General features: G+C 35.5%; 1 protein-coding gene across 2 annotated transcripts in view; it reads left to right on the top strand.

Moving 5' to 3' along the window:
- LOC141347653 (protocadherin-9) overlaps positions 1 to 27,856 on the top strand; it is a 300,609-nt gene that overhangs the window by 68,033 nt on the left and 204,720 nt on the right. For both annotated transcript variants that reach the window (XM_073852636.1, XM_073852635.1), the window contains exon 3: positions 5,720 to 5,821. In XM_073852636.1, the coding sequence (XP_073708737.1) occupies positions 5,720 to 5,821 (102 nt within the window). The remainder of the gene's footprint in view (positions 1 to 5,719; positions 5,822 to 27,856) is intronic.

Below are 27,856 nucleotides of genomic sequence, written 5' to 3'. Positions count from 1 at the left end.
CTGTATAAAAGCTCTCTAAATAAATGATGATAGATAATCCAGATATACAGAGCAAATGGAAAAGTGCCGTCAGCATCACCTGTCTATCACACACACACACACACACACACACACACACACACACACACACACACACACACACACACACACACACACACTTATTTACTCTCGAAGAGTGCCAGGCTACTTAATCCAGAGTAATATTCCCCCCCTTAATCACATTCATAAATTGGTAATGATATTCATGCACTTGTGTGATATATGGCAAATTATAATGTCAGCGTGTCTTAGCCGTGCCGCCGTCATTTGAATATGGGCTCTATTGCTTTAATAAATCGTGGTGGGTGGGATATGGCAGTCATTAGGTTGAATGACACTACAGAGTCGTGTAAAAAAGTGCATTCAGCTCTCATGTGCATCACGTTGTTAATCATAATACGACTATTGGGGCCATCATGATTCTCGAGTGCGATAGAGGGAAGTGCGTGGAAGAAGCAGGCTTATATTGTGCAGTATTTTAGGTTGATGTTGGTTTTTTTGTTAAAAAAATAATTTTTATTTTAATAAATGCATAAAATATTCAATAAAGATGCATTAAATTGATTAAAAATGCAAAACTTCTGTAGTATTTATTTTGTTCTGTTCATCAAACAAAATAAAATAAAATAATAATAGTATAACAGTTTTGATAATAATCAAATGTTTCTTGTGCAGCAAATCAGCATATTAGAATGATTTCTGAAGGATCATGCGACACTGAAGACTGGGATAATGATGCTGAAAAGTCAACTTTACTTTACTATCACAGAAATTACATAAAAAAATAATATATATATATATATATATATATATATATATATATATATATATATATATATATATATATATGCTCATTATTTATGCTCATCAAGGCAGCATTTATTTGATTAAAATAATGTAATATTGTGAAATGTTAATGCAATTTAAAATAGTGGTTTTCTATTTTAATATACTTTCAAATGTAATTTATTCCTGTGATGCAAAGCTGAATTTTCTGCATCATTACTCCAGTTATCAGTGTCACATGATCCTTCAATTAATCCTTTAATTCTTCTTTTTTTTTTAAAAAAACATTAATACTTTTATTCAGTAAGGATGTGTTAAATTGATAAAAAGTGATAGTAAAGACTTATAATGTTAGAAAAGATTTCTTAACTTTTTTATTCATCAAAGAATCCTTAAAAAACATCACAGTTTTCAAAAGAAAATATTAAGCAGCACAACTGTTTCCAACATTGATAATAAAAGTAACAAATGAGTATATTAGAATGATTTCAAAAGGATCGTGTAATGCTGAAAACTGGATTAATGGCTAATAAATTTCAGCTTTACATCACAGAAATAAATAATATTTTGAAATGCAATAAAAAAATGTAATTTTGAATTGCAATAATATTTCATAATATTCCTTTTTTTATGTGTTTTTGGTCAAATAAATGGAACTTTGATAAGCATAAGATACTTAAAAAAAATATTTTGAGCGGCATAAATATATATATAAAATTAAAATTTATTATAATATTTTTTACTGTGTTTAAAAAAAAAAAAATACTAATTCCAAACTTGTGGATGGTAATGTATATTTCATCATATTTAATAAATGAATTTTTGTGTTCCAGGATGGAAAAACAGTCATTTTCAACAATGCTTTATTTTATTTTATTTTATTTTATTTTATTTTTATTTCATAAATTCTTCCTTTGTAATTCCAATTCAGATTATAATGGGGTGCACTATTCACACCCGTCAATGAAATGGGAGCCAGTTATTGAATTCTGAATTCCCCTGAACCCTACTAAACAACAACGTCTGACCCAAATCTGTTACTATTAAAACCAAAGCAAAAGCGTGACAAGCTGAAACCTTGAGCTGAAACCTTACAGACTACATTTCTGTGATTTGCTGCAAATTTGTTGCACTAAACAGGAAGTACAGAGGTTCTTTTTTCCACTTTATTAAAGCTCAGAATATGTTCAGTTCAGCCGAACATGCTTTGTTTGAGGGAATGAAGGACAGATGACAGACAGCTTGTACTTTTACAGAACGGTAGCAGGCTTCCTTCTGCCTTTGATCACACATCTTGCTGTGAGAAAAGCTCTCGAATGCACACAGAAAGGCTTGTTCTCACGACTACACACGCCAAACACTTTCTGTACACGCCAGAGCAAGATTACAGTAAAAATCTAAATTAATAATTCAATTAAATAACACAAACTATAGAATGCTTTCACCTCTTGTTCCATGCGCTTTCCTACTAATGGATAGAGTAGAGAATCACGCCGGAGTTAAGCGACGCTGCCAACCGCCAAAGCGTGTTGTCCAGGTCAACGTGACATTAATTAAAACACAGAGTGTGGGCGGCACCAAGCTCCAGACAAAGAAATAAATAGATATAGTGGTTAAAGAAACAGACTTTTCCATGCCTTGGCATTGCAAACGCAACTTCAGATTTCGTGATGCGAAGTGTGCAGAGACGGAGAAGAGATAAATAACACATGTAAGGGGCGAGGGTGTGCTCTCGAAGGCGTTCTGGGGCTAGAGACAGTGATGTATGCTCGGGCCTCTCATCGGCCCTGCCTCATTACTGGGCGGCCATTTTGTAAATCAACAGATAATTACGGTATACATCATACACTGTTCGCATCGCCGCAATTTACTGGATTTTGTTAGGTCTGTCGCTAAGGGACGGAACGAGATGGAAAATGAAAAACGGCTCTTTCCGAAGCAAATAAACCATTGCTTTAGTATTCATAGCATCTCCAGAGGGCATTTGAGCACAAGAACTATAGCTTGTTTCACGCTTCCTCGCGTGACCTTGAATCTCATGCGACGCTTATCGCGCGTTTCGTAATTTCCCGTCTTGCCTCGTTCGCCGTGCGCGTAAATATACGAAAGGCTTTATTTGTTTTGTTTGTTTGTTGTCTTTCAGGTCATCATTTAGGTTTTAATTCAGGGATGTACGATAAGCAATGTGTTTTAGCTTCTCTCGGTTTGTTTGTGAATTTCAATGAGGTCGCCTTGCCGCCGCCAAAGCCTTTTTGATTGCTTTTCCTGCTTGAGTATCACTCTAATATCATTTGAAATGTCACCACTCATATGTGTTTGTTTCATATGCGTCCCTCCGTCTATTGCATGTAGAAAAGCACAGAAGAGAAAAGACGCGGGAGAAAAGCAGATTACCTAACAAAGGGCAGACTGATTTGAAAGCAGGATATTTCGCTGAGATTCACAGCGGAGGTTTGTCAAACACAAATGCCGTATGCTTATAAAGGCAATTTCATTTTCAAAGGAGATATAATCAGTCTGTATCATTTTGGACACAAAGCGTGAAGAAGAAAACATCTTCAGTTCTGCCTCAGCCTAAAAGCGCTGTGTAATTCGTCACCTTTTGAGTTGACTGAGTGTTTGGGAATTGAGAGCCCCCTAATTTTACGCTCGTGTGTAAAATATTAAGGATGCTGTCGAAGGTCAGAAATTCTCAGAAACTGCGCTTTTCTGTCGAGTTTATGAAAAGTGACAGAATGCCATTCAATCTTGTTGAGTTCCATTAAAGGCCTTGTGTAATAGGAAGCATAGAGTTTGTAATACCTGTTGTAACGGGAAATTGGTGTGACCTGAATTGCAAGATTCAGACTCGAAATAACCATCTTCATGTGCTTTTCTACAGAAAAAAAGTTGTCTATTAAAAAGGCAGTCGTTTCTGAAAAGGTTCCTTTAACTAAAACATGAGACTGGAAAATCTAGTTTAAAGGAATAGTTCACCCAAAAATGAAAATTCTGTCATTAATTAGTCACCCTCATGTCGTTCCAAACTCGTAAGACCTTCGTTCATCTTTGGAACAAAAATTAAGATATTTTTGATGACATCCAAGTGCTTTCTTACTTTTTTCTTTATGCTTTCAGATCCAGAAAGGTAGTAAGGACATTGATAAAATGGTCCATGTGACATCAGTGGTTCAACCGTAATGTTATGAAGCTACGAGGATACTTTTTGTATGCAAAGAAAACAAAAATTACAAGTAATTATTGACAGAATTTAAATTTTTCTGTGAAATATACATTTAAGCTAGTAGTTATGTTTTAGAAAATGATAGCTGGTCTAATCTGGTCATTTGATGGTCCAAGCTGATCCATGATGGTTAACATGTTAACTGGTCAACCACCTAACCAGCTTGCACCAGCTTATTTATAATAATTGTAGACCAGCTGCATTATTCCAAAAAATAAAAAATAAAACAAAAAATCCCCCTATCAATATTAGCATTTAAAAAAATATATATTTTTATAAATAATATTATTTATTGGCTGATAACCTACAGTTGAGGTCAAACGTTTGCATCCCCCTTACAGAATCTGCAAAATTTTAATTATTTTTACCAAAATGCATGTTATTGTTTATTTACTACTGACCTGAAAAGGTTAATTCACATAAAAGATGTTAACATATAGTCCACAAGAGAAAATAGTTGCTGAATTTGTAAAAATGATCCCGTTCAAAAGTTTACACCCCCCTGATACTTAATACTGTGTTGTTACTTGAATGATCCACAGCTGTGTCTTTTTGTTTAGTGATGGTTGTTCATGAGTCCCTTGTTTGTCCTAAATAGTTAAACTGCCCACTGTTCTTCAGAAAAATCCTTCAGGTCCCACAAATTATTTGGTTTTCCAGCATGTGTATTTAAACCCTTTCCAATAATGACTGTATGATTTTGAGATCTGTCTTTTCACACTGAGGACAACTGAGGGACTCATATGCAACTATTACAGAAGGTTCAAACACTCACTGATGCTCCAGAAGGAAAACCCATGCATTAAGAGATGGGGTGAAAACCTTTGAACAGAATGGAGATGTGTACATTTTTCTTGGTTTGCCTAAATATGTTTTTTTTTTTCATTTAGTACTGCCCTTCAGAGGCTACAGAAGATAGTTACATGTTTCTTAAAAGACAAATTAAGTTAAATTTACCCTGATCTTCAAATTAAAAAAGTTTCAGTTAAGTATCAGTAAGCTTTTAAACCTCCTGTAATAGTTGCATATTGTTAGATAGCTAGTTTTGTCAAAAATAAAAACTAAACTAAATCGATCAGTCAGTAAACTGTTTTATTGTAATGTACAGTGTGCAAAATGCATATTAATTTTAATATTTCCTAAAGATTACATTTGAACAATGTTAAATCATTTGTGTTTTTAACGATTGAAAGGTAATTGACTGCATATCTAAATCTAAAACATCAGAGAAATTAACATTTCTTATTCAGTATCCCTACAGATAACCAGTATTGTTCTTCTATGTTTCTTCTATTTCTTCTTCTTTTTATTTTAGTTTAGTTTAGTTTATTTGTTTACAGGGGCAATGCACATTACTAAACATGTCTGTAAATTTGCCAGAATCCGTAGATCCTTGATAGAATGTTATAAAAGTCACCCTGAAAACAAAAACAGAGCATCTTATAGAGAACACACACAAAAAAAAAAACACACAAGTATTTGTGATTCCACATGGAAATCATGCTAAAATACAATAATAGAAGAACATCCATCTTCCTCTATTCTCTCTGGTTCCCATCACTCCCAACGCATTTGTCATTCCAGCCATATCATCACTCATTTTCCATCTTTGAGAATGCTGTTTATAGTTTCCTGGGTAAACATGTAATCCTGACTTTTCTTGGCTTTTAGGGAACGCTTACCCGCGCCCGCACCGAACTGAACCCCGATTATCTGGACCTCCGCTCCCGAGCCGAGCTGAACCCAGAGTACTGGACGCCCTGCACTCCTCTAGTGAGTAACCCTTGTTCAGATTGTTGAGATGGCTGCTGTTGAAGCCCCATTAGAGAGCTGCACAAATACACTTTTCACCCGCTTGTTTGTATGTCTTCTCTGCTTATTGGTTTCTTTAGTGACCTCTCTAACGATGGTCTCTTCACCGCTACATCATTATAACTGAGCTAATTTTACATAAACACACATACCTCCCTCCCATTGCTCTCATTACCTGAGTATGTGCAGGGATTTTTGTCTTCTGGGGATCGGGACAGTTTACAGTACATGAAGCTTTGCTTGCTGCTGGACCTAATGATGCTTGTTTTTTTGGTGTTCCTTTTTCAGAGCTGTTATTCAAGCTTTGTGCAGAAATAAATTGCATAGACGAGTTTGAAGTCTTAAAATGTCTGTGGTGACTGCGGTGAAACTGCTAATCAGAGGCAGTTTTGCAAGTGTTTATTGGAACAACTTGTTTTGTCTTGGACATTTTATCTGGAAATAAAATTGCTAGTGCTAATTATTATGTGGTTTGATCAGGGTGAATGCGCTACTCCCTGTGACTTCAGATGATATATGTCCGCTCTTCACCGACTGCTATCCTTTGTCCTAGCCGATTTAATACTCTCATCAGAAAAGTGTGTGCTCAAATGTAGGGAGTGAAATCAAACACATAAATCATCCACAACACCTTTCTTTTCATTCTACAGAGTGCTAAAGACTTTACTTGGGCTCCATATGTGTGTGTGCATTTGTAAGTGCTTGAATGAGTTCGCTAGACTCCACAAGTTCTATGTGGGTGTGACGGAGACAGACAGAAAATAAGAGGGTGGTGAATGGAGAAGTAGAATGTTTGCAGTAGAGAAGGAAATTCAGAAATAAACCATGGCTGTAAGACAAAAAATAGGGCTCGTTTCTACCACAGGGACCTTAAGTCTCTCGACATGCCCACTTTATAGGCATCAACATCCCTTCAGCTCCATCCTAAAAGCATGTACGGGCTGAATTGCATTCCTGATCAACATTTCACCCTATCTTTGCTCTGCATCTTTCTTTTCCCCCCCCATGTCACTGCTTCCTTCTTCCAGCATGTCTGCAGGGAATATGGATCCACTCTGTCTGCAGTTGGAATATTCTCTTGGGCAGTCGATAAGATGATAGAAATGACCTGCGTGCTTCCAGATGTCGCCATGCATATGAGTAGCTCAGTGTGCAGCCAATTACAGTGGTTTTCCAATGGGACCTGTCCTCATCAATGGAGTGTGAATGGTCACTTTGCCATATCATCTTGAGCCGAACTGTCTCATACAGAAATAAACGTCTAGATTGCATTATTGTCTGTTTATTGATAGACAGATATATTGTTGGGAATCTGATAATAAGAACCTACACTCTTGAAAATAAAGATGCTTTGAAAGGTTCTTCACAGCGATGCCATAGAAGAACCATTTTTGTTTCGAGAAAGAACCACTTAGTCAAAGGTACTTAAAAGAGCCTTCTCTTTCTTATCTTTTTATAATCTGAAGAACCTTCTTTCGTCACAAAGAACCTTTGGTGAATCTGAAGGGTTCTTCAGATGTTAAAGGTTTTTTTTTTATGGAATCATTTAGACAAAAAAAATAAATAAATGATTCTATGGCATCGGGAAGCATCTTTATTTTTAAGAGTGCACTGCTTTAGGAAAAGGCTAGTCTTCAAGGTCAGTGTTTCAAACAGCTGATGGCTAGAGTGTTAGGCATCATGTCTGATGGCTTTCAGGACCTCAGGTTTGAAGAAGCTAAAAAAAATTGTTCACTTAAAAATTAAAATTTTGTCATATGCTTGTCAGTGGCTAACAGCAATTGTTTGGTTACCAACAAATGATGATAGAATTTTCATTTTTGGATGAGCTGTCTTTAAGGAGAGAAAACTGACTACATTTTGATTCTTTCCACTGAATGTGGATGATGTGTTGAAGATTGCATTTTTCAAGTAGCTACATTTTCAAGTAGCATGTGCCAAAATAACATCGGCCAAGTGAGGGCATACTCAATAACTCTAGTGTAGATCTGGACCACCACATTGAGGCTACTTTAGAGTTTTCCTCCCATTCATTCATTTGGTTATAAATCTTCCTGTGGGATTTCAGATGGGTGGATTGTTGTGACAAGAAGTAAAGCTTGATTTGACCCCTAATGTGAACTATTCTGTCCAAGTCGAAGAACTTTCTGGCTTCCAACAGGGACTTGTTTCAAAGTAGGTCAGAACAAGTTGCTCAATTGTCGATAGGACCGCCAACTGGTCATGAGTTCGAAATCATTAAAGTTTCTTAGCGTCCTTGGGGACTAGAACAATAGCTGATCTTTTAAAGCAGGTTGAAGCAGCACAGAGGTCCAGCAGGTGGCAAAGAAAGTTAAGAAACCTGTAGTTGGTCAGCAATGTGCTTCAAGGACTGTCATCATCTTTCCTCAGGAGAGTTGAGGTCTGGTGGCCTCCCTTTTGTTCTTGAAGTTCTCTTGGTTATATGCACAGATGCACCGAGACACAGTTTGTTAATTTTCTTCATGCACCAAATGCATTTTGTCCTTTACAAGCTGGTTTGATAAATGGCTTTGTAACCCAGCCGGAATCGTATTCTGTTGAATTGCTAATAGGATTAGAGCTGTATTATGAAAAAGGTTGTTTTTGGAGAACATATTGCTTGTTGTCTGGAGGTCAGAGCGAATGTGCAGTATATCTTGTACCTTCCTCTGTCGTCTCTCAGAGGTCAGCAGTGTGATTAACCTTGGGTCAATTATACCCGAGATGCTGCACACAATCCGTTAGAATGCATTAGTTTGGGGATAAGTGCACGAGGCAACCAGTCTTACTGATCAGAGGTGATCCTTCAATTCCAACTGCGGCTCTGCTAATATGTTGTGCATCTCGCCAACTGTCAGTTATTGCTCCCATGAGCCTTTAGAACAATATTACGACCGATATTAGTTATTGAAATGAGCCGTAATTAAGACAAAACCAATTGAGTTCATTATGGCGTTCATCCCTCTTTATTGCTCTGCAATCAGTTGGTGTTCTCACCTCAGGACTGTGGATGGAAGTCATGTCAACAGTACACTTCAGAGCGTGTCAATAAATGGTCCTTCGAAGTAAGCCGGCCTGTCATTACAGAAAACATGGCTAGTGCATGTATATCTTCACTAACAATGGACAGATTGGATAGATAAATTTCTTTGCTGTTCAATAAGGGGCTGTCGCAGAGGAACGCGGAGACTTGTCGTTGGGTACATGCCATGACGAGCCCCAGGCGCATGTACTCGTGGTTCACAGGCAGAGTGGAATCATGGGATTGATTATGAAGTCATACCAGGGTTGTGTGACCGTCATATCTGCTGTTTTCCTCCAACATGTCCTGGAATATTCATGAAGTGGAGCTAGGCTGTGTCTGAGGAGACCTGTCAGCTGGGAAGAGAAACATTTCTAAGCTTGTAGGGACATGCTTGAGAGATAAAAATGGCGACTTTGAATTGCTTTTTCATGTATTTGCACGCATTATTGATTTATTGACCTTCTGTCGGGACAAGGTGGTTTGAAGACAGACTAGGGCCAATTTATTCATTCCGGTGAGAGGGAAATGAGCTTAGCTCTGCCGCGCTGAGTGAACTGAGCGATGACTGGGCCTACGGTAGGTGCTGATTAGCGAGAGTGAGCGCTCTTGACGCCGTTAGAGTCTCGCTCATTAGATGATATGAGGTACGTCGACTCGTAGGATCCTGCTAGGTAGTTCGGTAATGAGAAACTGAGAAACCTCAAAAGTTACAGACAGCATTTTATTCCTTTTGAATCGAGGAGGTAACCAGGGCTGAGGGAGCAAATGTAAAGCTTTGCGAACTGCTCATTGATTAAACTTCCTAAGTCCTCTTCAATGTCCATAACGGTGATGTTATGGCCCTGCTTCAGATGTTTTCCCCTCTAAAGTGGCTCTTAGAGCCTGGATGTGCTCTGAAGCCTCATGCCGTACTTTGTGTCTAAGCTTTTTAGAAAGTTGGTCAATACTCGCTTCACAGTGAAGGTGTATTTACTGTAAGACTTTGTAAGGAAAGAGAGACCACATGAATTATGCATGTGTATAGAGCTCCCATTTCTGTTCTGAGATATGGGATAGGAAATGGATCTTTTTCTTAAGTAAAGAGTAGGGATACTCCAGGGGCGAGGAACTCTGCCTATGCATTAGCGGGGATGTCTGCATTGACTCGGATTGAGTGCTAGAAGCTCCGTACAAATCCTGATCCATGCTGGAATATCAAAGGAATAGCTCATCCAAAGCTAGCAATTGAGTTATCATTTAAACATCTTCATGGCATTCCAATAGAAGTTTCTTCTTTTGTGCTACGGTCCTTAAACACCAAGCTAACAATGTCAGTCTATTGTTGAGCATCTGTTGGCCTAATTGAGCATGTTAAAATAAGTGGCGGAGCCTGTCAGTGATTGGCTGTTCAGCTTAGCAAACCAGTGTATAAAAAGAAGAAGTTGAGTGACAAAAGCAAGCAAACAGTGAAGTCAAAAAGGGGCACACAGAATGCTCTTCTCATTGTATATTCATAGTCCTAGCTCTTTCGGGTTCCCTTTTTGAATGGCGAATACAGACTACTGCCACCTACTGGTATGGAGAGTTGTTTCCTCTCACGTTTTCCTCACACTGGCTTGCCTAAGGGTTCTATAGTTAAGCTACAGTTGATACAAAATGCAGCAGCTAGAGTATTAATGAAACTGAAGAAACGAGAACATATTACACCGGTCTTAATGGAATTACACTGGTTACCAGTGCACCAAAGGATTGATTTTAAGATTCTTACACTAGTTTATAAAGCATTACACAGCTTGACACCTTCTTATATATCTGACTGTTTATCAAGATACATTCCTAACCGAATGCTACGTTCCTCTAGTGCTGGACTTTTAACATATTACACAGTAAATCTCAAGCGATCTGGCGGTACTTCTTTTAGTTATTATGCTCCAAAAATTTGGAACTGTCTTCCAAATGAAGTTAGAGAGTCCACTAATATTCATGTCTTTAAAAAGCGTGTTAAGACATATCTCTTTAAAGTTGCATATGAGCATAATTAGCTTGTGAAATATGTGTAATTCTTGCACTTGACTGGTTATACTCCTTTCTTACTTTTGTGTAGTCATGTAATTGTTTATTTTATTTTTTTATATATTTTTAACTGCTTATATTTGTTAAGTTATTTAATGCTTTAATTATCTTACAATGATGTTTTTATGTTTGTTTCATGTCTGTGAAGCACTTTGAGTTGCATTTATGTATGAAAGGTGCTATACAAATAAATACAAATACAAAAAATACAAATACGTAGGTGCAGAACGTATGCTGTTGGCTGTAGTCCTTGTGGTTTGTTGAAGCAGCACCTCAGTCGACTTTTGTTTTAGTGTGTCTGGGCCTTAATAGATTAGTTTACTTCCAGAATAAAAGTTTCCTGATAATTTACTTACCCCCATGTCATCCATTTTTCTTCAGTCGCAGTGTTACGTTTTTTGAGGAAAACATTCCAGGATTTTTCTATAAATAGTGAATTTCAATGTTGGCCAATGGTTTGAAGGTCCACATTGCTTCAATGCAGCTTTAAAGGGCTCCACATGATCCCAGACAAGAAATAAGGGTCTTGTCTAGCAAAACGTTTGGTCATTTTCTAAAAAAAACTAACAATTTGTGTATGTTTTACCCACAAATGCTCATCTTGCACTAGCTCGCAATGTGCATGCATGACTTTATACATTACATAATCATGTTGGAAAGGTCATGTGTGTTTTTTTTTTTTTATCTGTGTACTTTGGTTCAAAAAGGTCGGGTGGAGCAAAAATCATTGTTTTACCTTTTTTTGGTAAAATACTTTTGACTTTCTTTGCATGATGAATTCTTATTCTGAAAGTGAACCAGTTGTTTAGATGACAGAATGAAATTCAATATTTTTTAAAACTAAATGAGTAAATGAGTAAAAAACCTTGTTTTAATGACATTGCAAGTCACAGAGCATCTTGTTGGAACTAATAACCTTTTGTGATGTGGCGGAGTCTTGTTTGAAATCAGGTTTTGTCAGTTATAGAAGCTTGTTTGTACAGCCTCCAACCTTGTTTTGGGCCAGTTTCTTATTGTCTCTCTCTTTCTCTCATGGTTTCATTGTTTGTTTCTCTCTTACTTTCTCACTTCCAGTTTTCTTTCCATCTCTCTCTCTCTTTGACTTGCTCGCTCTCTCTGTATTATTAAGAGCAGAACTGGTGACTTGAGATAAGTGGTCACTCCTGGAGGCGTCTGCAGGTGAGGGTACTCTTTTATTTGGTCAAGATGGATGGTTTGAAACATTTCCCTGAAAGTAGCAGTCAGCATTGCCGCGTCGCCACTCTTTAAAATGCTTTTGTCTGATAAGAGCTCCTGCATTAGTGAGGAAGGCTGGGTCCAGTGTGTATGTATGCCCTTGTAGTGCTTCAAAATGTCTTACTCACTTCATTCATCAGTCCTTATAGTTCAGCAGCATAAAAAACATTGAAGGGTCATCTGACTTTTACCTCCCCAGTCCAACCTCGGCCTATCTTTTTTGTGCTTCTTTTTTATTTTCAGATAATAAAACCTGCATTACAGAAAATGTCTGACTGAGAGGGCCATATACTTTAAGAATCAGTGTCAACTTGATAAGAACATGTGAAGGAAATGTCACTTTTTGCCCTAGTTTGGTAAATGTGAAGGACAAGGTTTGCCATTTCTTGACAGTCTCACAGATGGTTTTCCCATTTTGTACATTCGATTGTCATGTGTTGCATGTTCCCTGGTCTTTGATGATGTCATAATGCGTCGTTTACTACAACCTGTCAGCTTTTCACGTTTGGTGTACCTCAGTCTTTCAGTAGATGTCACGTCACGCTTATGCAGTCTATTTTTACAGGAATGAGGAGACGGGTAGCTGTACAAACAGCTTGTTGGATGGAGTCTCGCTGAATAGATGTTGGCAGAACCACGAGCGCTACACAGAAGCTAATAAAAGACAGACTCACCGATACTTTGACGCTATTGAAGTTTTTTGCTGTCACTCCATGTACAGCACATATGGTTTCACACTGCCGTTTGTGAGTAAAATTAGCTAGGCTATTGACTCTGTAAAAAATTTAATAGATTTTGCGCTGGCTGCCGTGCAACAAAAGCTCATTTGCATGTATTGTGTTCAGAAAAATGCCCAAGCGCTTTCAATGCATTGGTCGATGCTTGTGACGAATGTTTATAAAGCTTATTTGAACTGTCGTCTACTTTTGCTGTTCGCCCCCTAGTGGCAGTATACGTATTTACAAAAGTTGATCAAGGGTTTAACCCTTTGTGAGTTGTACGGGTGTGAATTCATGTGTGATTTAGTTGAGTGCGTGTTAAGGGCCTGATGGACCAGCTGTAGTGTCTGGCTGTCAGCTTTATGCAGATGAAGAGTTCAGATAGTAATTATCTAAATAATTACCTGGTCCCATAGGAGAGTAAGTTTGTTCTACTTCAGGCAATCCTGTCTCTTTGGTCTCTACTGTCTGCACGGCATCTGTCCTAATGGCACAGTTCCATATATCTAAAAAAAGAGGCACCGTTTGTTATCTGACTCGATTATTAATCTAATAAATTGGCGTTAGGCACCTAAACACACATCCTGGGAAAAAAAATCTAATTTTCATTTTTTGTTTGTTGTGTGCCTACAATGGCTTCAAAAAGAATTGCACACATTATTTCAAGCATGATTTCTCAACACAGAATGGGTTTGTACTAGGGCTGTGCGATATGGACAAAAGAAACCTATCACGATTTTCTTGAACAGTATTGCGATTTCGATTTTAATCACGATTTTGACACAGACATGTTTTACAGTGTGAATCTAAAACTTTTTTTTAAAGGAAAACAATTAGATCTTTATCAAAGAACTGTAACATGTCTCTAAAACAGAAGGCGGAAAAAAGTGAAAAAAGTTAGGAGCACCAAAAAAAATTTAGGCGCACCCAATTTCTTTTTAGTAATGCACTGATCTTGATTCTTCATGGCTGATTCTGACTGCAGATGTTTTACAAGCACATGATCAAAGTAGGCTACTCTTTCAATATTCAAAGTGCAAATAGAGACCGAATTTTTCAAGCATGATATAGAACTATAGACAACTGCACAATATATTTTTTATAGCCCACATACTAATAACTACCTAGATATTTTATGTAGCCTAATTTGCGCGCATTGAGGAGTCGCTCTCTGAACACGGGATATTAAAATTGCTTTTAAATGCGCGTCCGCGTCTTAGTTTTGGTTTCGTTTTAACGATCTTGCGAGACTCTCAAAGGCGCTGAGCGTGCATTCTACAATAAAAGAGATTATTATAACAAAACCATTTGAAATATGAGAAGACACAAACAGGATTTTGAAAAACATGTCCCCAGTGAAAATTACGCCCCTGTGTGAGTGGAACTCTGCCGCTGAGTTATCATCTGATGTGGATGAATGCCGCGTTGTACAGTAACGTATATGGACACGGAGGCGCCAGAATTGGATCTGACAGAATGTACGCTATAGCACGAAATATATTATATTTCTTCAAAAGCGGTTTGTTGAGACCTTTTATTTTTCACAATCGAAAGAGAGAATGGCGAACCTGTCACTGTATCAGCTCACAGCAGTCTGTGCAGTAGTTATGGTAGCGAAAGTTTTGTAAAGAAATGAAACCAAGTCGGACAACAACAGTTTCTCGCACGAATGCTCCCAAATATAATTTCATGTCACGCCGATTAAATTTTGGGAGCATATGCGACCAAAACGTTCACAATTTCGAGCCCTGCCTAGTAAAGGTAGTACAAAATGTCTTTAGAACAGACCTATGGCAAAAAGTAAGTATGTGTGTGCGTATGCGCGTGCGTGTGTTTGAAAAAACAACAACCCAGACCTGAGTGTCCCACATAAAAACAATTAGAACACTGGCAGAGTCTAGCTGCTTTCTGCTAAGAAAACCAGCATGACCATTTCTGGTTTCAAGCATGAACGTTGGCATGTTCTTGCTCTCTGTTTAGGAGCGCTGTGTTGTGATCGGTTCAAATAGCATGCTGCGGGAAAAGTATCAGTCGAGTGCGTGCAAAAAATCGCGCTGTAAGGCGATTTAGAAATCGTGCATGTTCACATCGCGATTTCGATACGATTTCAATTAATCGCACAGCCCTAGTTTGTACATCAGGAATTGATTGCATCAAGTGGTCTTTATATGCTAAAATGATCAGTCAAAAATGAACTTTGTTTCAGAGGTATAGCGGTTGATTACATTTTGATGATTGATTGTGATGACAAATGTTTTTTTGTCTTTGTAACTCGTATTTAGACTCAATTTTTGAAGTGGTTTGTATCAAAAAGTCTAGTTCTTTATAGGAGAAATGCTGAAAAAAGAAGTAAATAACTGAGCAGGTACAAAGCACACTTATCTATGCCTATGACTGATGACTATCTAGCATCAGTCAGCATTATTGCTTTAACGAATCCAATCGATCTGAGATGGTTGGCTGTGGTGCTGCTCTCACTTGATGCTGATGATCTCTTATCAATAAGAGAGTTAACAGTGACTTATCACTTTGTGGTTTTCGCCAGTATTTTCTGACACATTGCAACTATTTTAAATAAAGAGAGCACCTCTAAACTCTGTCGGAGGATTACAGAGCTTAAAACAGGGCGCGGACATAAAGGATCCTCATTGGCCTTTATACAAGGTTGGCCTGTCAATACCCCTTAACCTCAGAGATCTGCTGCTTTCATGCCAGGATGGCCCATATATGAAGTGGTTTAGGCAGATGGTCCTTCAAAATGCCCCATTTTTTCGCTCTCTTGCTCTGTCTTTCTTTTGCACACATACACAGTTTTGGCCTTTTGAGATTTGGGGCACTGCTTTCCAAATTGACTTTTATCAAACTGTCTCAGGGAAGTAGGCTTTGTGGGTGGGCGGCACTCTATTGTTCTCCCGCATGTAGTAAAGAACGAAAGAGGAGCTGTTCGATATATTTTCTGCTATCGTCAAAAAAACCCTGCCAACCTAAGGGCAAGATTATTTCTTTCACCCCACCACAATCACAAAATGTACACACAAAAGCGAACCAAAAGTGAACCAAAGAAGATTTTTTCCCCCTGCATTTTGGGCTGACTTGTTTGCTTGCTTGCTTGCTTGCTTTTTTATGTATGTATGTACAGATGAGGTCAAAAGTTTATGTACACCTTGCAGAATTTGCCCCAAAATAAGAGGGATCATACAAAATACGTGTTATTTTTTTATTTAGTACTGACCTGAGTAAGATATTTCAAATTAAAGACATTTACATATAGTCCACAAGAGAAAATAATTTATATATATTATATATATTTAAAATAATAGTTTTTTTTTATTAGTGATGGTTGTTCAGTGATGATGTTGAGTCCCTTGTTTGTCCTGAACAGTTAAACTGCCTGTTTGTTCTTAGTTTTGTCTGCATTTTTGTGTATTTGAACCCTTTCCAACAATGACTGTATGATTTTGTGATCCATCTTTTAACACTGAGGACAACTGAGAGACTCATATGCCACTTTTACAGAAGGTTCAAATGCTCACACGATGCATTAGGAGCCAGGGGTGAAAACTTTTTGAATTTGAAGATCAGGGTAAATTGAACTTACCGGTATTTTGTCTTTTGGGAAACATGTAAGTATCGTCTGAAGCTTCTGAAGGGCAGTACTAAATGAAAAAATGTGATATTTAGATAAAATAAGAAAAAATAACACATCTTCATTCTGTTCAAAAGTTTTCACCCCCAGCTCTTAATGCATCGTTTTTCCTTCTGAAGCATCAGTGACCATTTGAACCTTCTGTAATAGTTGCATATGAGTCCCTCAGTTGTCCTCAGTGGGAAAAGATGGATCTTAAAAAAATACAGTCATTGTTGAAAAGGGTTCAAATACACAAAAAAGCTGAAACCTGAAGAATTTGTTGGACCTAAAGGATTTTTCTGAAGAACATCAAGCAGTTTAACTGTTCAGGACAAACAAGGGACTCATGAACAACTATCACTAAACAAAAAAAAACAAAAAAAAAAAAAAAAACACAGCTGTGGTTCATCATTTAACAACACAGTTTAAAGAATCAAGGGAGTGTAAACTTTTAAACAGGGTCATTTTTATAAATCCAGCAATATATGTAAATGTCTTTTATGTGTAATATCTTATTCAGGTCAGTACTAAAGGAAAATAACATGCATCATTATACATTTTTTTTTTTTTTTTTGTATGTAGTTTTGAGGTTGTGGCCTGTACATGTATTTGTGAAGTTCTCTCTCCCTCTCACACACACACACACACACACACACACACACACACACACACACACACACACACACACACACACACACACACACACACACACACACACACACACACACACACACACAGACATATGATATTGTTTCAAATCAGATTGTTTTGTACAGAATTAGATATTGTGGATTAGAGGTCCTGACCCTTTCATTATACTAAGAGGGCCTGGAAATGAGATGGATCTATGAAAAACATACTGTGCTCCTTTAAACCTCTTGCATGTCTGTCTCAGTATTGTAAACCTGGAGTGTTTAATCTCCTGTTGCATGTATGAGAAAGCATCCTTACTAATATGATCATATAATCTGTGTGGTGACCTCAAAGTAAACAGCCATGAGGAATATTCCAGAAGCCCTTGAGTAGACCCAGACAATGCACTGTTTCAGTCCACTGGGATTGGCCCATTTGCAGAAGACGCGTGCAATGTTGCCAGATTTTCTCCAAAATAGAGAACAGCCTATCTGTCGAGAGTGTGCCTATGAATGCTTAAAAAATTGCTTAGGTTGGCAACTACAAATCTGCCACAGGAACATTGTTGTCTAAAAAGAAATCCAAATCTCATACAAACTTCTTACTGTAAATGAAACCTCCTGTCTTGAGACCATCCTCGCCTGTCATCCAGAGACGCAGGTAGAGCTTCTGTTCTCTGACGTGTTCATCTCCGCAGGGACAGCGTGATCGCCCCTCTCTAATATGCATCCACAGGGATGAAATCTGGAAGTTCTAGACTGGACTAATTGGCTTGGAGGGAGATAAGCAGGGCAGCGTTGACAGCAGAGCTTTCTCCTGCTCCTTTCATATTGAAGGGACTGGACCCTAGCAGCAGTTCCTGGACTGCTATAGGCTATGATCTACCTACTGACTCTACTTGGCAATTAGTCGTAGGTTATATATATATTCCACAGCAGGATAGCATCGGTGCTCAAAGTCCCCTAATAGACTACCTAAAACACCTAGTTCTTTTACAATTCAAATCGTCCTTTCTGTCTCGCTTTGTCTTTTCTTTTCTCTAATGAGTGTTTTCTGTATAAAAGACTACTCTTTCAACAACTTAGTAATATAAAAAAGTAGCTATATTTAAGTAAGCATTAGGCCTATCTCTTTAATTATGTAACAAATTATAATTTGTTTAATTTATATTAACAGTATTTTTTTTTGCACAATGTAGCTGTGACTGATTGTAAACAGCAAACACTTCAATTTATTCAATTTGTATAAAATGCTATAAATGCATGGTTGCCATCTGTTCATAACAGCTTATAAATTGCTTGACATTATTGAAAATAATGTCTGCTAAATGATCTATATAATTGGATCAAAACAATGTAATAACCAGCAATTTTCATCTGAAATGTTATTTTGCTATACATTAAAGAGCAAAATATTTAGAACAGGTTCATTCAAAGAACCTTTCCTAATGCAAAATGAGTTTGATTATTGCTGTAGATTTATGTATAATTTAGTATATGTTTTACTTTTAGTTTATTTATTTATTAACAAGGATGAATAAAATAGCTTAAAATTGACAGCAAACAGTCATAGTGTTCAAAAAATAATAAAAAGAATAGAATGAATACTGAAGGATTGTGACACTGAAAACTGGAGTAATGATGCTAAAAATTTAGCTTTGCATCAAAGGAATAAATAACTGGGTCAAAGACGAAAAAGGGTTTAAGAATAAAAACAGTAAGTGTAATACTGCTTTAAATTGTTGTTGTTTTTCCCAAAAAATGTTAAAATGTTTTCGGTTTAATTTGCATTTTTGTTTTTCTGAGAAAAAAAATACATACATGAAATATATCATACATTTTCCCCTAATTTACAGAAGACACCCACTAAAATGTCATTTAACACTCTTCTCAGGCATATTTACAACAAAAATCAATTTATGACAATAACTTTTACCCCAAATACTAATTAGTTGTAGTTATAAATATAAAAAAGTTGACACTATCCTAGATTTTGCCCATTTTTTTTTTTTTTTTTTTTTACTAATTTAAAACTATAAAATTGTATACGCTATTTTATTATTTTCTATATTTTAATATGTCAGAATAAGTCAGAATAAGCATGTTGTTTGAATTTTTACATAAATATTGTGTTACACTAAATGATTTTTTTCTCCCAAAAATTATTTGAAACCTTAAAAGGAGACACTTTACTTACATAGAATGTGCTTTCCATGGGCATAGAATCACTTTTGTACATTTCTTATGATGTGGACGTCTTAACGTCTTTGTTTTCTGTTTTAAATTTTTATATATTTTAAAATGCAGTTTTAAATTTAAAAAAAAATTTCTGCATTTTTAATCTCATAATTGTAGCTTTGGTGAGCATAAGAATCTTACTGATCCCAAACTTTTGAACAATATATTGGCAGTTGCATTACCTCTTGTTGAGTTTCAGCTTCACGTTGCGAGTGTCGGAACCGGATAAAAAAACGTGTAGCATATATCCTACTCCATCTCATTGCGTTTTGTCAATCTGTTTTTGAACACATCCTGTGTGAACACCCACTAAGCCTGTATGCACAATACTTTGCGACAAAAATAAACACCAATGAGGTGTTTGCTCATGTTTTTACTGCTTTTTCTTGGAAAAAAAAAAAAAAACTTTGAGAAAAAATGACTGTTATTACATTTAGTTACTCATAAAGAACAGAGGCAGATTGCAAATGCTCATTTATGATTTTTAGATGCAGACTATGTTGGAAAGGATCTGACACCGATTGAACCTCGTCATCTCAGCAGGAAGACACGGGAGAGTCTGGTACAATTCTGAATTCAGCACAGCTGCGTACAGTATGTGTTCGCTCCTATTGGTTTGGTCTAAGAACTCTGTTTGTGTTTCTGTCACAACTGTTTTATCTACATGTAACGTCAGAAGCCGGTTCACACAAACACTTCCATCTGTGTCAGATTAGCATAGCAAAGCGTGACCACACAAAGCTAGCCAAACAGCGTGTGACAGTTCTAAGTATGTGCACACAGCATGGAATCAAGGGGTTACACACTGTCTTTGCTCTCTCTTTCACACAAGCTCCCTCTTTTTCTTTCATTTCTCAGTCTATAAATTCCACAGCATGCTTGACTACACTTTGCATAAGCATACCGTCGCTGGGTCAAGCAGAAGCTTTAACGTGGCCATAACGTTAATAGTCTAGCAGAAAGGTTTTCAAACTTTTTAATTCCAAGGGCCGACAAATATGATGACCACCGAAGAAAAAATGCATGCTATTATGCAGAACTATATAACTGGTTTTTATATTGCTACTGCGGTCAAAACAAATTATTCCATATTTTACAGAAAATTTTTGAAATCTGGAGTTTTGTATTAACTGCTTTGATGTTAGTGATGTTTGTGACTGAGTGATGTTATATATACAATATCAATACTTTCAACCATTCAACGTTTTTTTCCATTTAAAACTTATATTATGCAAGAATGCAGTACCCTTTACTGCATTCTTGCATAATATGTTTTAATTGAAAAGTGGACCACAAAACCAGTCAGAAGAGTCAATATTTTATAAAACTGAGATTTATATATCATCTAAAAGCTGAATTAATAAGATTTCCATTGATGTTAGGATAGTACAATGTTTGGTCGAGAGACAACTATTTAAATATCTCAAAACTGAGGGTGCAAACAATCTAAATATTGAGAAAATCGCCTTTAAAGTTGTCAAAATAAAGTTCTCGGCAATGCATATTACTAATCTAAAATTAAGTTTTGATATATTTACGGTAGGCAATTTCCAAAATATCTTCATGGAACATGATCTTTACTTAATATCCTAATGATTTTTTGTCATACAAGAAAAATATATTTATAATATTACAAAATATTTCTATTCCAAGTAATGCTGTTCTTTTAAAGTTTCTATTTATCAGAAAATCAGGGGAAACAAATCGTATTTTGTTCAAAAAAATAAAAAAAATAAAATAATAATAATCACACAATCGTACAATCGTTTTTAAAAACAAGTTTTAAAATTCTAGAATGGCTGCTGAAAATTTGGCTTTTCCATTACAGGAATAAATGCATTTTACAATATCTTTTAAAATAGAATACAATTAAATTGTGTTAATATTTGAGAATATTGCTGTTGTTAATGTTTTATATTAAACAAATAAATAGTCTTTTGTGGGGGCATACGCGAGTTTTGTTCATTTATTTATTTTAATTAAATTATTATTTATTTTGTAAGATCAAACAAGAAAATATTTATTTTGTTTTTATTATAAAAAAAAAATGTATACCTGTCTTCAAACATTTGAACAATATACAAATCAATTCAGATTTATTTGCATAGTGCTATTCACAATAAATATTGTGACCTTATGACCTTATATGACACAATCCCTCATTCATCATTAAATATGTAAATGTGGCCGGTGACATGTTAATGAGCTCATAAAAAATATCCTGGCCTATTTTTGCAGTTTCATTTGTAATAAACATGCAAACCAAGGCGAAAGCTTTCATAGCGAAATCAAGGAAAACTTATTTCCTGTGTCATGTCCCCTTTAAGACTCTCGACAGAACGTGCGACTGGGGACCTCATTAGCAAGTCTAACGAGGTCACAAGTACCCTTTCATTTTTATATATATATATAATTTTATTTTTTTTTCTCAGTTAACTGTAGCACATGTACAGCATTGTTAATATAGTTTTTTTTTAACCAATTTAGTTTTCCATCAATATTTTTTATTTGTTGACCTCTCACTGACTATATTGATTTCCTAAACAGACGGTTTAGCTACTGTATCTTTAAGAGTTTTACATGTAAATGACAGCACTTATGACCTAATCTCCATGCGAACTATAATTCATTATTTGATATGTAAATGTGGGTAGAGATATGTTAATGAGTTCATAAAAATATTCTGGTTTCATTTTTAATAAACATGTAAACCAAGGTGAACACTTTGTGTTTTGAAAGCTACAGTATGTCTCCGTAGCAAAATCAAGGAAAACGTATTTCCTGTGTCATGTCCCCTTTAAGACTCTGGACAGAACGCGCAACTGGGGTCCTCATTAGCAAGTCTAACGAGGTCACAACTAGCCCTTTATTTGTTTCTTTTTCTGACATAATATGCCAGTGTCCAAGTAGAACTGAGAAAATGAGCTGCTGTTTACAATCTGCGGCATCATGGGATCTGTTCGTATCTAATAAGTGAGTCAAAAAAGAATAATTGCTAGCCGGCCAGCTGCCATTATTGTCCATTAAGTGTATTGTGGTCGGCGGTATGGCGCGTCTGAATGCTCCGCCGTATGTAATGAGCTATAATCCTGCCTGGCGTGACTAAAAACTTCCACAGTAGGGCCTGCTGTATTGCAGAAGTTCGTGCTAATCAGAGCCAAATACGAAGGGCGATGAGATTAGTCAAGGTGCACGGTGCTTCTTAAATAAATAAATAGTGGCAAGAGAACAGAAGAAGGAGAATATATGTGTTCGACGGCAAGAAGCAGTACGAGAGAGCGGGTCTCGGGTGGTCAACCTCTGAAGACCCTGCGCTCTTTGAAGGCCTCATTAGCTGGCGTTATCTGTGTATTGACACTAGCACGGGTACCTGAGGGGTTACTGTGTGCGGCTTGCGTCTTGGCCCAGGCATACAAGGCTGTTCCGATGAAATAAGACTTTGAAGTTGATTTTCCATTTGAAGAACTATCCATCTGGGATTTTATTTATTTCCAATTTCGCTTTTTTTCCTGCTCTTTCCTTTCTCGCTTCTCAAGGCTGCGGGCTTCTATGTAGGTGGTGAAGACGAAGATCGCTCTTTGTTTTCTATTTATTTTGATATGATCTCCAGCTGAAACAATCAGACCCGCTGTGTGTTTTGTTAATAATTAAAGTGGCCGAATCAATCTCGGAAACCCGAGCTAGACGCCGCTCTCAGAGATGAAAAAAGATAGAGCCGTAGTGGCAATGGTCTCGGCCTGACGGTTGAGTCGGTCTTGCAATTAAACGGCAGCTCCATTGCAGTATTGCATGCCAAAACATAACTTTTAACGTGTGAGAGGAGGAAACATAGTACAGTTGAGGTCAAAAGTTTACACCCCCTTTCAGAATCTCCAAAATGTGTTTTTTTTTTTTCCTTTTTTTTTTAATCAAAATGTTATTTTAAAATTTTAAATATAATCAAAATTTTGTTTATTTAGTACTGACCTGAAAAACTAATTTCACATAAAATATGTTTACATATAGTCCACAAGAAAAAAAAATAAAAATAGTTGAATTTATAAAAATGACCCTGTTCAAAAGTTTACACCCCCTTGATTCCTAATACTGTATCTAATACATATCCACAGCTGTGTTTTTTGTTTAGTGATCATTTTTCATAAGTCCCTTGTTGGTCGCGAACAGCTAAGCTGCCCGCTGTTTTGCAGAAAAATCCTTTAGGTCCCACAAATTCTTTGGTATTCCAGCTTTTTTGTGTATTCGGACCCTTTCCAATATTAACTGTATGATTTTGAGATCCATCTTTTTACACTGAGGACAACTGAGGGACTCATATGCAACTATTACTATTGAAAACTTTTTGAATTTGGAGATCAGGGTAAATAAAATTTTAATAAAAAAAAAATAAAAATAAATGTCTTCTGGGAACATATAAGTATCTTTTGTTGCCTCTCAAGGACAGTACTAAATGAAAAAAAAAAAAAAATGATATTTAGGCAAAATAAGAAAAATGTACACATCATTCTGTTCAAAAGTTTTCACCCTTGGCCCCTAATGCATGTGTTTTCCTTCTGGAGCATCACTGAGTGTTTGAACCTTCTGTAATAGTTGCATATGAGTCCCTCAGTTGTCCTCTGATGGATCTTAAAATCATACAGTTATTGTTGGAAAAGGGTTCAAATACACAAATGCTGGAAAACATCTTTTATGCAAAATATCTTGGTCAAATAATTAACATTTTGCAGATTCTAAAAGGGGGATGTAAACTTTTGACCCCAACTGTACAGTACATGCATTTTTTATCAGTTCTCTGAAAATGCCATTTCAAGCTTGATAAACACCCACTTACATATTGTTTTAACTTTTTTTACGCCTTCCAGCTTTTATGCTGCTGTCTTTTTTCAATTATAGCATTTCTCGCAACATCTGACTCTACATGAGGCGGAATTAACGAGAAGCATATAAGTGTGTGTGTGTGCGCGAAGAACGAAGGAACACAAGAGCGGTGGAAATGCAATCACATCGTCATGTCTCTATAATCTCCAAACAGTAGGACTGGAATTTATACCTCTATTTTCTTCCCTGCATCCTCCTACCTTTTATGTCTTCAGACAAACAGTTGGCATTAATGAAAGTTGAGTAGGCTCTATTTTTGAAGAGGTTTGCATTTCTGTGTTTTATACATAGTGACTTGCAGTGTGTTCAAGTTTCATGATGTTGCTAGTACCTTGCTATAGTACAAGAGTAATTTGTTTGAATGTAGGGCTCAAATCGTATAACAGTAATACAGTAATATTAGATGACGCTTAAATTAAACATCCTTTTTTTTCATCCTCCATCAGTTGTCTTTCATGCTAAGGTATTTCCTCTTGAAACAGACTTGGCTTGAATTTATTTTACATTATAGCCTTTGCATAGCCAAGTTACTATACATGAATACTAAAAAATACTAATATTCACAATTTAGAAGCCAGTTCATTTTTGGCAAATGAAAAAAATTAGGGCTGTCAAACGATTAATCACGATTAATTGCATCCAAAATAAAAGTTTATTATTACATACTGTATGTGTGTGTACTGTGTGTATATATTATGTATATATAAATACACACACAAACATGTATATTAAAGAAAAATGTTTTAGATTTATATATAAAATATTTATAATTCTTTATATAATCTAAATTAAATACAAGTATAACTATTCATACATATAAGTATTTTTTTAAAGTCTATACATGTATGTGTGTGTATTTATATATACATAATAAATATACACAGTAAACACACATTTAGTATGTAGACATAAACTTTTATTTTGGATGCGATTAATCGTGATTAATCGTTTGACAGCCCTAGAAAAAAGTAAATGTTAGCACAGCTAACTATCAGTGTTAGTTTAGATTAATGTATGTACTGTTCAAGTGATTATTAATATATTGAAATATAATATAATTTAAGCATTTTTATACATTTATTGTGCTTTTGTCATCATTTATTTATTTATTTATTTAAATTTCAGTTTAGTTTTTATTTAGTTAGGCTTTAATATTTCCGCTTTGGCAATGTATTCAAATAAGTTTAGGTTTTCCTTTTTAATTTTTAATTTTGCATTTTTATTTATTTGACAGGTTTTTGTATCCAAAGCAACTGGTTGCTTTTTTATACTTTATTTCTATGTTTTTTATGTTTAACATTTTAGAAAATGCGTGTTTATCTTATTTTTATTTATTGTAGATTTTTGTAAAAAGAAGAAAAAAAAAACTTTTAATATATTTTTATTTTATTTTATTTTATTTTATTGCAAAATATAAAATGATATAGTAATATAATATAAAATAAAATAAATATATAGAGATTTCCTTATATATAAATCATACCCAGTTGTTATTTTTATTTTATTTTATGGCAGCACATTAGATTATGGAATACATATTCAATATTAACTAAGAGTCTTCTCCAGATGTAAGTCTTACCTATGTATAATTTTATTTTATTTTATTTTATTTTATTTTATTTTATTTTATTTTATTTTATTTTATATTTTGTTTTGTTTTGTTTTGTTTTGTTTTGTTTTTTATAAAATTATTTTATTTTATATGATATAATTTATTTAATATATTAATATATTATTTAATATAATTTTTATTAAATAAAATAAATATATAGAAATTTCCCTATATATAAATCGTACCAATTTTTTCTATTTTATTTTATGGTAACACTTTGGATTAGGGCAGTGGTTCTCAAAGTGGGGGGCCTACTTTGAAAAGAGTAGCCTACTTTGATCATGGCTGTATTTATTACGACTAAGAAACAACTGTGTTATTTTTTTTGTGTGTGTTATTTATACTGTAGATTGTTTAAAAATGCAGTAACTGCCTCTAATTTGTATTACTTATAATAGAGAAAATAAACATCTTGTTCATGTACTCATATTTTTATTAATTCCTGTCCCTTGCTTAAGGCGTAAAATAAATGTGTAAAAAGGCTTTCAGAATCAGCCCATTTGCTTGTAAAACATCTGCAATCAGAATCAGCCATGAAGAATCAAGATCGGCACATTACTAAAAATAAATTGGGTGCTCCTAAATTTTTTTGGTGCTCCTAACTTTTTGAAGTTGGGAGCACCAGTGCTATCAAGTAAAAAAGTTGATTTCGAGCCCTGCTATGCCTTAGGGCAGCATAAAACCCACAAAAAAAAAAACAAAAAACAAAAACAAACAATTATTATTATTATTATTATTATTATTAAATAACAGAGAATAAGAATAATAACAGTTATTCTCTCTGTGCTATTTTTCAATGTTTCAAGTGTTGCAGGTGTTTTCCCCTGTAGTTTTTTTTTTTTTTTTTTTAAATAAGAAAGCATTCATTTTTCGTTATGTTTAGTATAATTTATTATTAATCTTATGTGGGATGGGTATTCGGGAATGGGGGGGAGGGGGCGCAATTTTTTTTTATAGGTTTAAAGGGGGGCGTGACCAAAAAAGTTTGAGAACCACTGGATTAGGGAATACATATTCATTATTAACAGAGTTTTTTTTTTTATGTATTAATTTATTTTTCCTCCCTTATATAATAATAATAATAATAATAATTATTATTATAATTATTATTATTATTATTATTATTATTATTATTATTATTATTTAATCATCATTTATTGATTGATTGATTGATTGATTGATTTTTATTGAGTAGTTTTTGACTTGGTTAACAATAATAACAATGCTTGCTATTGCTAGTTGAAGCATTTTGTTTTATTTTGTTTTATTGGTAAAAGGAACAAAAATAAGAAAAACCACAACAATATTTTGGTCTGTTTTGCCAGATGAGTGTATGATTTTTTTTTTTTTTTTGCAGAGTAATCCTTAAGAACAGCTCTTAAGAAGATAATTTGGTCTGCTTTTTACCAGTACACTAGCCTTAAAGCTAACAGACATGGACAAAACGCCAAAAATATAAGTTTGATTTCATGCAATCCTCCTCATGCTTTTATTATCAAATGGCCATGCAGAAGTGAATACGGATTCTAATTTAAGACTGCAAAAAAAGTTGGCTCTGAAAGAAACGAACATTGAGATTTTGTGCACGAGTCGTCTTACAGTAGCCAATTTCCATGACAATGCGACTGCCGTACGGAAAGCTATTGTTTTGGTTGACTCAAAACAATGACAGCAGGTTATTGTTGAGATATGCAAATTTGTTTTTCCTTTGCTCCATTTGGGAATGCCCTCTTTGAAGTGCTGGCAGCTTTGTGAAGCGTTCGCACAAGGAAACCGAGCCTTAATGGAATCCCCTCCTCTGAGTATAGAGCGATGCCCGTCTAACCTTGAACTTCCTGTGATGATCCGTCTGACCTGATTGTAGCGTGATTAGATAAGGATTTAATCTGTCACACATATGCACGCGCCGTCAAACAATCAAGAGTCTTACAAACGCACACATCCGTTCTGCTTTCATCTGTCTCTTTGGCCTCCATCAT

Source organism: Garra rufa, chromosome 12 (genome assembly GCF_049309525.1).
Source record: "Garra rufa chromosome 12, GarRuf1.0, whole genome shotgun sequence".
NCBI lineage: Eukaryota > Metazoa > Chordata > Actinopteri > Cypriniformes > Cyprinidae > Garra > Garra rufa.
Note: the sequence above shows the minus strand (reverse complement) of the source record. Positions and strands in the feature narration are given on the sequence as shown.